The sequence below is a fragment of the Leptodactylus fuscus genome, chromosome 9 (genome assembly GCF_031893055.1).
Source record: "Leptodactylus fuscus isolate aLepFus1 chromosome 9, aLepFus1.hap2, whole genome shotgun sequence".
NCBI lineage: Eukaryota > Metazoa > Chordata > Amphibia > Anura > Leptodactylidae > Leptodactylus > Leptodactylus fuscus.
The window spans coordinates 44,202,463-44,216,376 of record NC_134273.1 but is presented as its reverse complement, the minus strand read 5'-3'; the positions used below and the strand labels follow the sequence as shown (position 1 = coordinate 44,216,376).

Sequence of the window (13,914 nt, the reverse complement as noted above, 5' to 3'; positions counted from 1 at the left end):
GTCAGGTTTTAGAGACAGGTGTTTGGAAATGATAAAGTGGTGGAGAGGGAAGACTCCAAATATTAAAGGAGAAGATTAATATTTGGGGTAAATTGCTAGGTTGGTTCTGCTGTATAAATCTTACATGATGTGTTAAGCACTTTTCCATTGCCTCATGAAGAGGTGCTTGGGGCCACCTTTGCAGTTATTATGGGGGTTCCAGCAGTGACGCTCCACTGATCATACATTTATCATCTATTACGTAGATATCTGTGGAATAACCCCTTACAAAGCTTTTTTTCTGAAATAATCCCTTTAAACTACGTACAGTGTTTGACAATGAGTATAAATAAACTACTGAAAAATAAAACATGGGCTAACATATAGGCTGAGTTCACACAGAGTTTTTTGGTCAGGAATCCGCCTCAGAATCAACCTCCAAAAAAAACCTCCCAAGCCTCTATTGGGAGGTTTTTTTTAAGCTGATTTTGAGGCGGATTCCTGACCAAATAACTCAGTGTGAACTCAGCCATAAAAGGATAATGAGAACAGCTTACACATGAATATACGGTAAAATTAAGGGAAACATTCATGTTACCTCTAGTAAAACGTAAGCCTTTCCCTGCAAATTCTTTCTTTAGAGCTGTCACAAATTTCTCCCTGATTTTTTCTTTCTGCAAACAATAATTCAGTGATAAGAGACTGACCATACTTGTTGTTCATTGACATGATCAATCTGCTTATTTTTCTACCTTGTTCTACAATTGACTTCTAAGAAACTGTACAATACAGGCATTGATGGTGTATGTACTCGGCTCCTGAGGATCTTTATGGGAAGACGTCTATAAGCTCAAGCTAAGAAACTCAGTTTCATCATTTTAGGACGACAACGCAAAATGTTCCAGGATAAGAAATACTTTTTTCTATAGTAAGTAATACAAGACTGATAACATCACAATAAGCAATAATGAATCAGAGCCATTGGCCCACATTTACTATTGTAGTTATAACTAGAACTTGGCACTAGAACTAGAACAACTTGGCACATCTTAGCATATCTGGTTTGAGCCCCAAAATGCTGCAAAGTTTTGTCATACAAAAATTCTGGCTGAATGTTAGCCAACTAACAGATGGTATAAACTTAGAATAGACAGAGTAAATATATGTAGATATATATGTAGATATTATTGAATATTAGAGATGAGTGAGTAGTACTCGATCGAGTAGGTATTCGATCGAATACTAAGGTATTCAAAATACTCGTACTCGATCGAGTACCACTCGCTGTTCGAATGTAAAAGTTCGATGCAGAATCAGCATTGATTGGCCGAATGCTATACAGTCGGCCAATCAACGCTGGTTCATCTCCTACCTTTAGAAGTCTTCTCCTTGCAGCGTCCCCGCGGCGTCTTCCGGCTCTTCATTCACTCTGCCAGGCATCGGGCCTGGGCAGAGCCGACTGCGCATGTCCGCTTGTAGTGCGGGCATGCGGAGTCGGCTCTGCCCAGGCCCGATGCCTGGCAGAGTGAATGAAGAGTCGGAAGACGCCGCGGGGATGCTGCAAGGAGAAGACTGCTCGGAGGATCCAGCCCGACCCTCACTCATGGACTTGGTAAGTATAATTTGATCGAACATTGCCTACACCTGAAACGAGCATTTTCCCCCCATAGACTATAATAGGGTTCGATATTCGATTCGAGTGGTCGAATATTGAGGGGCTACTCGAAACTAATATCGAACCTCGGACATTTTACTGTTTGCTCATCTCTATTGAATATTTCTATCTTAGCATGTAATATTTAGTTTAATAACTTACTTTATCCAATTCACAGAATTCAACCCTTTCGTCTTGACTGCAGCTACGGCCAATGGGTGAAACATTCAACATTCCATTCCGAAATTCAATGAATGTCCCCCTGTAGAATGACAAGTATAATGGTGGAATATAACACATATTTGCATATTGCATATCATATAACAATTCTGAAGGATCATTTTGTATAACTATGTTGTGTGTTACTCTGTTATTAGTACTAGACATTTCTGAATAAACCAACAACTGGGATTACTACATGTGATTTGCCCTTGTATATTCTGACACTGTAAAATCAGTACTGGCAGTGACAAACTATGCCAGGTGTCATCTTATTCTAAAGTCCAATTACTATAATGATATAGGATTCATTCCCTTAAGATAGCTCATCAATTAAAGATATGTGGTGGTCTGACACCTGAGACCCTGCATATCACCTATTTGAAGAAGCACTCCTTGAGAGACACTTCTGCTTTACAGGCCATGCAACGTCCGGTTCATAGGTCATATGGTCTGATCGCAGCTCAGTCCCAGGTCAAGTGAGTCAAGTCAAGTCAAGTCAGGCTGAGTTGCGATGCAGAGTACAGCTGTTGAACAAATGTATGGTGCTGTATTTGGTAACTACTGACCAGGGTCAGTATGCACCCGTTTTAAAAAATCCTCCTTATTGTGCTCTGACTTTCTCACATGTATAACAAAGCGAGTTATTTATTAAATGAACAAGAAACACAGAAGATGCACAAAAATATCCCACACTCATCTTATCAGTTCCCTTGGTCCTATTTTAACTCATATTAAAACAACCCCCCCCCCCCAAAAAAAAAAAAAAAACCATATAAAGAAATCTTCCTTCTGTGTCCCTGGTGCTCCCTCCTCCCATGTGTAACTGTAAGACAACTGGCTGGATCAGGAACCTTCCTGCTGTGCCTTGTCTGCAGTAGGACAAAATAACATTAAACCACACCTCCTTTGTTAAGCCCCGCCCCTTTACTCTCTAACCAGCCAAAGATGGAAATGATCAGGAAGAAAATAACTTCTGAGAATACCTGCAGGATTTCTATAAGGCCGTTTGTCATATTTTCTGCCTGATTCTGCGACAAACTACTATATTTTATATTTGCTGTTGAGACAAAGATGCTAAAAAGTTGCAAGGAGTCATATTTACTAGTGAAGATAGACATGTGCCTGAGATGACCAGTCCAAACCTTATATAACAAAAGGTCCAAGACATTGTTGGAGTTGTGGGCGCTGTTTGATACATTTGTTTGTGTTTTGTGCACTGTATTCCATGAGACAGTCGCATCATTTTCTGATGTAGAGAGTTGGATTCACTATACATTTCATTACCGTTTCTTGGGCAGCTTGAGCATAGCAATATAACTGAGGCAGAAATTTATGAGATCTTGTAGCAGTTCTTCTCCAAGATGATTTTGGATGGCCTAGAAAAAATATAATAGTGTGTTATGAACATTTATGATATATTGCAAAGGCATTATGTTTATTGCACATTACAGATACAGGATAAAAAGAATCCTTATGAACTGATTCAATGTATTCATATTTATAATTCAGAATTAACAAGATTAGAAAAATCTGTTCTGTTTTATGCTGATAAAGTGCCACCAATGTATAGAAATCTCTGCCACCTTCTGAAATACATTCATGTTTCCTATCATATACGGTAGATGAAAACCAGGCTAAAAACCTGTAAAGACTTAGGACGCAGGCAAATGGCCGAGTTCAGAGCGATGAAACCCTATGACCGATTGATGTCTGTCACTAAATAGAACACGGCCTATATAAGCCACTGGGTCTGTTTTTAATGTCTATCCAAATGTATTTGCATCTGAGTGATGAATGTTAAAAACAGATCAGTGGATTGGGTTAAAATAAATAAATAAATAAATAAATAAATAAATAAAAAAATTATCCATTTTTTAACGGGCTGTTAAAGAGATTATCCACTTTCTAATATTTATGACCTATCCTTAGGATAGGCCATCAATATTAGAATTATGAGGTTCCAACACCTGGGACCTCCAAAGATCAGTTGTTCCGGTACAGCGCAGCTCCCGGTAATGTTTACATGCCAGGAGCCGCACTGACCACATGCCTTAGAAAGTGTAGCAGTGGCTTTAGGTACTACAGTGCTGCCCCATTAAAATCTATTGGACAGGGCTTCACTACACTTTGCATGGTGAGAGAGCAGCATGCAAACATTACTGGGATCAGCAGTCCTGATCTGTGGGGATACTGGGTGTTTGATCCTCATAGATCCAATATTGAAAGACTATTGTAAGGCCATTAATAGCAGAAAGTTGATAACTCCGTTAAATACAAATTAAATTGGATGTGAAAAATGGTCAGACTGGTCCAAATCTGCAGTGGAAATGCTGCCTTTTTTTCCCCATATAGGTATGATAGGGGTAGGAAGTCCACAGAGGAAAAGTCTGTGAAATCGCAATGAAAAACATTGCATAGAAAACGCAATGTGTTTCCACCCCTTTTTTCCGCAGTATTTTGTTGCTGCACTTCGCTATGTGGGACCTTAGCTTAGAGGTTTTATTACACATATACATTTTACTAAAGCCAATGTATGATTTTTTTTAAACTACTTGTGTTCACATTTTTGATCAGCGTTAGTCATTTTCATTTATGGAGTATAAATAAGCATCTGTTAGCAGAAGTAAAACCAGCATGTGTACTAGCACTGTTATTCCGGCACATTGTATTCCATCAAGCCAGTCATTTGTCAACAAAACACATTAGTAGCTACACAGCCAGGGGGTGCCCTGACAGGTTCATTAAAATTTGAGGGCCCTGGGTAGGTACTTCTGAGATGCCACCAAGAGCTATTGACCCTGGACTGTATCTCTCTGTATGACCTGGGGGCACTGTCTACACCGTCTCTTCCCCCTGATCAGTCACACCGTGCCTTCTGCCTTTTGGTTGTTTCATGTTGGCTGTCACACATACAGTGTGATTCTCCTGTTGGGAATCCTCCCATTTGTTAAATACATTCTTTTCAATAATAACGTAAATGACACTGAATGCTTAAGTCTTTATGAATCATTGTATGTTTTTGTGTACCCAGAAATTATATATGATATCATACTGTGTTTGTAACTGAACAAAAAAGAGTAGGACAGCAGTCTAAATGATTTTGATAAGCTTGCTTTTTTTTTAGGTCAAATGCCAGGATCCAAACATTTTAATACAGCCCCTTTAAAGATCAACAATTATTCCTTGGATCAAGAAGCAACGTTTCGGGCATAAATGCCCTTCATCAGGCATATAAATGAGCTAGGCATAGTTGTCAGGGTGGCAGGTGATGCTGATAGTAACCAGGCATTTCACAGAGTAACACTAAAGGTTTTTTGTTGTTGTTATTTTTAAAAGCTGCTCTTCTCTCACCACACATCTTGGAATATCTTGAGCCAATCTTGAGAAATAGCAAGGAAGGAGACATCAGTACTTATTTGCAGTAGTATTTGGAAATATGGTATTCCTACCTGTGTTGATAGAAGCCGGCCATCTTTGTACTGAACGGTCCCATTCTCAGCAAATACGTAATCAAATTTTTGAATTACTGCATGGAAAGACACAAGATATAAGTGACCACCACTGTAAGTACTGTAGTAGGAACACATATAAGCATGATACATAGATAATATTGGAACCACTTTGCTAATCCTTTCATTATCTTGCGCCAACAGTGAGCTACAGACTATATATCCCAGAGCTACATTCACAGTTCTGCTGGTCTCTATTGGAACTAGTCAGTAAACTGGATGACAGACACATCTAACCTAGCATAAAAGGGTTTTCTGTAATTTACATATTAGACTTGAATATGTGATCTGTGAGTCCAACACCCAGGATAAGCTAGTTGAAGAGGCCATTGTGTAGGGGCTGTGCTTGGTATTGCAAGTCACTTGAGTTACGTTGTAGTGTCTGCATTACAAATGACACTATCACAATACAAAATGAAGATTAAGCTCTATGTATATACCAGTAGAATACCTGCGGCTTTGCTCACAAAAAATATGTTAAATTGTTGGTTATGCTAGCAAACGTAAACTTTTTAGTGTCACACTGAAATTGACATTTTAAGAGTGCTACAGTAAATCTTTTTTTTCCACTTTAAATGTTTCTTATTTGGCATTTTACTAATTTGTCATAAGTTATGGACTGTTATGACTCATAACATTAATGTGAACAACAACTTTTTTTTTTATTTCAACATTTTTATTGATTTTAGATATTCAATACATATTATGTAGTTTATTAGTATAAACTACATACCACCCAACTTTTAAAGGACAGAAAGAGGGACAAAATGTTGGCGGGCTGCGGCAAATTTATCTCCACCCACTTCTAAATTGACTCTGCCCATTGTCATCCATTTCTCATTGGGTACACCCTGCACCCCACATCTCTCCCCCCACAGTACACCATGCACCCTACAGTACACCATGAACCCCACATCTCTCCACCACACACAGTATACCCTGCATCCCACATCTCCCCCACACACATTAAACCCTGAATCTCACATCTCTCCATCACACACAGTCCATCTTGCATCTCACATCTCTCCACCACACATTGTACACCCTGCATCCCAGATCTCTCCCACACACAGTCCACCCTGCATCTCACATCTCCCCTCACACAGTCCACCCAGCATCCCACATCTCCCCCTCACACAGTCCACCCAGCATCCCACATCTCCCCTCACACACAGTCCACCCTGCATCTCACATCTCCCCCCTCCCCAGTACCTTAGCCAACACATCTCTCCATCTCTTCCTGGACTGCACTGCACTGGATACAAAGACACGTCTACCTAGTCACATAACCGTCTGATGTCACACAGGTCCTTCTGAGTAGAGTAGTTAGACTTTTCCCGATCACCACCCACTCTTATCCCAGTTACAACTTTTTATCTTTTATAAGAGCAGATGGTGATTGGGGGAAAGTTTGTTAATAAGCAAAACACTTCATGGGAAGAGTGGGACATGTAGTAAGCTGTGCGGGACAGAGGTCTAAAATCAGGACTGTCCTGTGAAATGCAGGACGGTTGGCGCTATGAAACTATGACCCTTTAGTATTCACCTGACACTGATAAGAGATGTAATAGGATGAAGAGTAAATACAGAGCAGCCTCACACAGTATTACTATGACCTGAAGGAGCTCACATCTCAGTAATGAAAACTGCCTTACAGGCTGAGGCCTCACATTGCAGAAATGCAGCTTTTTTGTTGCAGATTTTGTTGCGGTCTTTTGAGCCAAAATCAAGAATGGCTACAAAAGGAATGAGAAATATATAGGAAGTTCTTATACTTCTCCCTTCTGCTCCATTCACTCCTGACTTTGGCTCAAAAAACTGCAGCAAAATCTGCAACAAAAAAAAAGTTGCGTTTCCACTATGTGGGCTTTAGCTATAGGCAGACTTGTGTAGTTGCCCATAGCAACAAATCAGAGCTCAGCTTTCCCTTTACCTCAGCAGCTTCAGTGATGAAAGATCCCTGTATAGTAAGCAATAATGACAATCTTATTTTGAGGCAGTTTTCACCTGACCAATATTGCTATTCTGTCAGGCTGCTTGCACACTACAGTATTTTTCACGGGTCTCCGGGCTGTGGATTCTACAGCTCCATAGACTTCTATGGACCCTGCAAAATTCACAGCTTTGTGCACAAAGAAGTCTATGGAACTGCCAAATCCATGGCCTGGAGGCCTGTGAAAAATACTGCAGTGTGAAAGCAGCCACTAAGGATACTAGATGTGTTTTGTCAGTGCATGCATGTATGTGTGTGTGTAAGCGTGTGATCCACGTATATGTATGCGTGTGTGCATGTACTTGTGTGGCCCGTGTATATGTATGCGCATGTACGTGTGTGATCCATGTGTATGTATGCATGTGTCCATGCACATATGTGGTCCATGTATATGTATGTGTGTGCGCATGTGATCCATGTGTTGTGCGTAGGCAGTGCAAGTGAACATGCGTGCGGTAGTTGTGTGTGAGTACACATGTGCTCTGTTCGTCCGTGTGCGTAGTGTGCATCCATCTGAGTGTGTTTGCATGCGTGTGTGGTCTGTGCATGTGTGTGTGTGTGGGCTGCCTGTGTTATTTATGGGGTGATGTCGGGGTATTTTTTGGGGTGGTGTTTGTGTTGTGTGTATCTAGAGTGGTCTGGTGTTTGTGTGGTGTGTTGTGGCATTTGTGTGGTGTTGTGCTTGCGGGTTGGTGTATGTGTGTTATCTGTGTGATGTTTATATGGTCTTTGTGTGTTCTGTGTGGTGGTGGGGCCCCTTTAGCAGCGACTCATTGGTGCCATCGCTATGATCTGACCCTATCAATCAAAACTGTTGTTTTCCCCTCAGCACTTTCACTTTCACCTTCACTTTTCCCCATTATATGTATAGGGCCTAACTTCGGGGGGCCCAAATCTCATGACGGGGGACGCTAACGAGATGTAACGTGCACAGTATTCTGCTCCTGTGGGTGAAGAGCAGGCATGCCAATTTTCACCCAAATCGGGTGGGAACTGTGGATTTGTATAGAGCAGACTACTACAGATTTTGATTTATATATATATATATAGATTAACTCAAGGGATGCTGGGAAAATTCACTTATGTGGTCTGCAGTATTGTAAATAAAGCTCTGGATAACAGCACCACATTTATCAAGTGTTTTTAATCACTTATGACTTGTATCAAAAAGTGAGGCTATGTGGGGAAAGAGGCGTGGCTTCACTATAAGTAGGTGTGGCCTAAGTTGCAACATCATGCACCAATAAATTCACCAAATTTTGGCATGTTCTTCTGGAGTAAACTAAGTCAACTGATAGGAGATGGATATACCAACAGCATTACATACTTTGATAAGACTGTTTAAACCCAGGCCCTATGTTGCGAAAACCACAGCATTTTACAGTACCTGCAAAGTTGATGGGATTCTGGCTAATCCCACCCAAATATTGCAAAAAAATATCCGCAGCGGAAATGCTACAATTTCAAGAACGCTGACATTTTTGTAAATCACAACATGTCAATTATACCTATAGAAAAGATGCTGCTTTCTGTATAGGTATAATAGAGGCAGAAAGTCCGCAGAGGAAAACTGCTAAGTCACAATGAAAAATGTTGCAGAAAAAAAGTGATGCATTTCCACCGCATTTTTTTGGGCTGTGGCTAAGTTAGTCTAAGTTTGCATTGTCTAATAATTCCACACTATTAGGAAATCTATCCTTTTAAGTCCAAGGGGAAGATCACACTACCTTTATTATAGTCCACTCAAATAATGGTAGCGTGAAAGCACCCCAAGGTTAACGCCGCACGTAGCGAGCTGCAGCCAAAAGGTGGAAAAGCTGCAGAAAAGGGCCAGAATGAGAACATCACATTACCTTTCTACCTCTGGAAGATTATAGCACCACTTAATAGTTTCCTTAAATTAACACTCCTATTAGTTTTTCTTCTGAATATTATTCTCCACCCCTTTGCCATGTACTTTGCTAGACTTGGTTGCATCAGTGCCAGAGATTTTTGTTGTTCTACTCCATCAAAGAACCAGAACAACAAAAATCAAGGATGTGTTGGATCTACATCACAAACACCAATGCGAAGGGTATGATCACATATGGCAGATTTGCTACAATTCCATATCATATATCTGAATAGGGTTGTTTCAGGATTGTGTTTCTAGATTTCTGCAAACACCATTCGGGTAATGAAGATTCAGGTGAAGCTGATGTATCAGCTGTAACAATGTGACTGCACAGAACTAGCCCATATATATTTGCATTACTGGCGATATCCTGAAATCTCGGGCACAGATCCAACAATGCTGTTTGTAAGCTCAAATATTTACCTTCATCTCCATCTCCAAGTTGCTCTGCAATCTTTGAATAATCGGATCCACCCACCACACCAATCTTTACTCTTTGTCGGAGCTCCTTTAAAAACAGGTCCACCTCGGGGTCTACTTTCTGTCAGAGAAAAGAAACAAGTTTGTACCTGTTTTCAATTCATTTTTGTCGCAGATTTTGCTGAATTTTTTTGAGCCAAAGTCAGGAGTGGTTGAGCAGAAAGGAGACGTATTAGAGCTTCCTTTAAATTTCTCATTCCATTTGTAGCCTATTCTAGGTTTGGCTCAAAAAAACGCAGCAAAATCTGCAACAAAGCAAGCAGCTTTTCTGCAACATGGGGCTTCAGCCTTTGGGCCCCTTCACACGGCGTAAGCGCTCGGCTTATTCCGAGCCGTACACACGAGCGCTTCTAAACACTTCCCATTCACTTCAATGGGAGCGCTCGTAAAGGAGCACTCCCATTGAAGTGAATGGGAAGTGTTTAGAAGCGCTCACGTGTACGGCTCGGAATGAGCCGAGCGCTTACGCCGTGTGAAGGGGCCCTTTAATGGATTCCTTAAAAACTTGAGTCTATTCAGGGATTTGTGAAAACAAATAAATATAGACATGTTCTATTTTTGTTGGAAATAAAAAATCTCAGACATGTGAATAGCCCCATTGTAATTAATGCATACTAAAAACGTCCATGTGACGGCCATTACAAAAATGGATGTCCAGCGGCTGTTTTTGACGTTTGTGTGAATATTTATATTTATATGTTTGTAATAAAAGTAGAATGGCAAAAATGAATTAAGTAATGAGAATTTTTGTTTCCTAGCAGGAAGGCTAAAGTCCGCTGACCTTATGGACCCTCATTATGTGTGTTCACTATGGTGCTGTGCAGCTAATCTACATTCACGTCAGACACACAACCTTGGAGTTGTTTTATAATGGAAAGTTCCGCTTCTATTCAAGTACGTGAATATGTATTGGCATCATTGTGTAGTGTTTCTCAGAAGTGCCCAGAAGTCAATGATGCATTTTATTAACAGTCCAAGGCCCATTATCGTTTTTTTTATAAAAATCTTTATTTCAATTTTCCAATAAACAGGAAATCAAAACAGTCGAACAAAAGAATTATATACGGTATGTAGACTAAAGTGTTATGTGCCTGTGAGCGCCAATCAGCATAAAGGGAACTAGAACAAAAAGTAGACACCGAGCACACTCATAGTGCAGATAATCATAAATATTCTGTGGCAATTTGAAAAACCCACAAGTGACAAAAAGACCTGATTGGCCTCTCACCTAATGTGACTGTGATCCCGTTCACAGTTACGTTTAGAAGATTGATGACTAGGTGGAGGGAGCAGCACGTCACAGGAACACCAATAGGAAAGGACCAGGTGTGAAAGAAATGTAAAAAACCAAAAGGACCGCGCTCACAGGTCAATAGATTTATTGGGAAAAAACTGGAGTGCACTCCAGTTTTTTCCCAATAAATCTATTGACCTGTGAGCGCGGTCCTTTTGGTTTTTTACAATCAGCATAAAGGAACAGTAAAGGCTTAAAGGCCAAATAACAATAAAGAGCATAGGAAAATAACAGGAAGATGCCTTCTGTAACTACAGGCATCCTCAATACAGGTAACTACCGGCGCTTTTGCATCCTGGAGATGGGGAAATGTAGAATATAAAGGAAAGTGAGGGTAGATAAGAGGAAAAGGAAAAAGAAGAAGAAAAAGAAAAAAAAGGGGATGACGAGGGTTTAGATCAGTTGGCCACCTAGTATCCCTCAGATCCACATAAGGTCTCGGTAATCTTGCGAGTCTTTGAAAACGACTTGGGAGGCCAGTCAGAAATAAAGGAGTCATGTGTATTCCAGAGGGATGACATAAAGTCCTCTTTTTTTTGGATCTACTCTACTTTACAAATCTAAAGGGTCAAGGTGGAAGGAGTGGAGAACAGCCAGAGGGTTGGAATACAGGTTCTGGCCACGTTTACAAAATTCTTAAGGGATTAATAGTAAGCTCTTAGGGAGAGATTGGAGACATGTAACAGGAAGAAGGCCCAGGTGCTTGGTATGGAAATTTGACTCTTATAAATATAAGATGTACTCTGTCCCAGTAGAGCTTCAGTAAGAGGCACGACCAGAAGATGTGGATGAGATTGCCCTCTGGGGATCCATACCTCCAGCCAGTGGGGTAACTAGGAATGGTGGGGCCCTGTGGCAAACTTTTGACATGGCCCCCCCCCTGACCGACACCGACGCTGAAGACCTCGACCGACCCCCTCCTACGCATTCCTGCGCGTTCTATTATCCCCCATAGTGGCCCCTGAACACAGTATTATCCCCCATAGTGGCCCCTGCACACAGTATTATTCTCCAATAGCGGCCCCTGCACACAGTATTATCCCCCATAGCGGCCCCTGCAAACACTATTATCCCCCATAGTGGCCCCTGCACACAGTATTATGTCCCACTGTGGACACCCATAAACAATTATTATACTCTGGGGTCTTTTCAGACCCCAGAGTATAATAATCGGAGACCTGGGGGAATAAACACATAAAAAACTACTGTTTTTTACCTGTCCCCCGGCTCCTACGCTGTCGGCCTCCGCTGCCATCCTTCTGCAATGACGTCGGACGTCACATGACCCGGGACGCAGGCCGGGTTCATGTGACGTCAGAGTCGTCAGACAACAAGGAAGGAGGCCTGGCAGGATCGTGGAGAGGTAAGTAACAGTGTTTTTTATGTTTCTTACCTCTCCCGGTCCGCCAATCATTATACTCGGGGGTCCGAAAAGACCCCTGAGTATAATGATAGCAGTGGTAGCGGCTGTCACCGGGCCCCTAATGTCCCGGGCCCTTTGGCAGCTGCCTCTGCTGCTATGGCAGTAGTTACACCACTGCCTCCAGCAGAGAGGGGAGGTATGTGGGAACATCATATGCAACTTGGAGGGGATGTGGTACCAGCATGTCAGGAGTTTATACCCTGCTGCTTGATACTTACTAGTAATAGAAGATGTGCAGTGAGTGAATTCCAGAATCCTACTGCTTTGGGGGGGCAAAGGAAACCAAGATCAGAAGCAGGTAGAATTCTGACAGAGCACGGCGATATTTACCTATCCCAGGGCAAACCTCTTCAAAACAGAGTCAGCGGTCTGTAATTTTCCTCCAGGGAGGCAAGGGAAGGCAGGAAGTGTGACAATTGTAGAGCCCTCCCGATCTGTGTAGAGAATCCAGGACTATCTACATCAGAAATTCTTTGTCGAAACATGTCTGCCTCTCGCCAAGAGCAGAATGGCCCAGGGCCCAGTCCTGAAGCAAAAGTGGAATTTTCCTGTATTGGAAACAGGGGTGAAGGGGGTTGAAATTGATTCCCTCTTAAAGAGATTACACAGAGACATCTAGTGTAGGCCCGATCAGATGTGTCCTAAGGGCAGCTGGGAGAGAGAAGTCAAGCCAGGGGACAGAAAAGGGAGATTCCCATCGTTAGTTGTCCATCAACCTCTGACAGAGAGCAGCCTCATAGCACCTCTTGGCATAATGAAGACCAAGTAACTTAGGAAGATATAACAGTGATTTGGCTAGCCTAGGAGGCAAGTCATGGGATAGTGCTGTGAAGAACATTAAGGGAATACATATTCATCTGAAACATACAGTATAAAGGAGGAAAGTAGAACATTCATTTTATAGATACCACAGAGCCTGAACCAGGTGTAAAGGTCTTTGGACCAGTGTTGCATATCTGATATGGTCTGGTCTGGCCCTGTAACACTAAATAAATCATAAATAGTGCAGCGGGAAGAGTTCGCACAGGTTGGCGAAGATTCTCAGACCCAGGTATTTAATATCTTCCAGTGCCCAGCAGAATGGGAACAAACTCTTTAAAGAGGGTATCAGAGTGCAGGGGAGGCAGATATTTAGGGCCTCTGACTTCTGATCATTCATTTTAAAGTTAGCTTGCTGCTGGAAATCATGCAGTTCACTTCAGAGAGCGGAGAAGGAGAATTGTGGAATCGAGAAGAATAAAATGGGATTAATCTGGAACAAACTTTTTTTTGTTCCAGATTTTGCTGCCAAAGTCAATGGCTTTCATAGCATTTTTTTCCCTGTAGAGTTTTTTTCTAGCTGCTTTTTGCTATGTGAGGCCTCAGGCTGTTTTCATGTTATGTTCATGTTTCATGTTAGATGTGATACTCAGTCCTTGTGTGCTATAGTTATTGCAGTGCAGGAAAGAGTGTAGCAAAGAGTCAGC

At 41.6% G+C, this 13,914-nt stretch overlaps 1 protein-coding gene across 2 annotated transcripts in view; it reads right to left on the bottom strand.

Moving 5' to 3' along the window:
* Window positions 1-13,914, bottom strand: part of PMM1 (phosphomannomutase 1) — a 131,303-nt gene that overhangs the window by 110,795 nt on the left and 6,594 nt on the right. For both annotated transcript variants that reach the window (XR_012717458.1, XM_075286877.1), the window contains exons 2-6: window positions 9,675-9,792; window positions 5,305-5,381; window positions 3,140-3,231; window positions 1,796-1,895; window positions 578-653 (exon numbers count right to left, since the gene is read on the bottom strand). Coding sequence is in view for 1 of the 2 variants with exons in the window: in XM_075286877.1 (XP_075142978.1) it covers window positions 578-653; window positions 1,796-1,895; window positions 3,140-3,231; window positions 5,305-5,381; window positions 9,675-9,792 (463 nt within the window). In the remaining variant the exon portion in view is untranslated. The remainder of the gene's footprint in view (window positions 1-577; window positions 654-1,795; window positions 1,896-3,139; window positions 3,232-5,304; window positions 5,382-9,674; window positions 9,793-13,914) is intronic.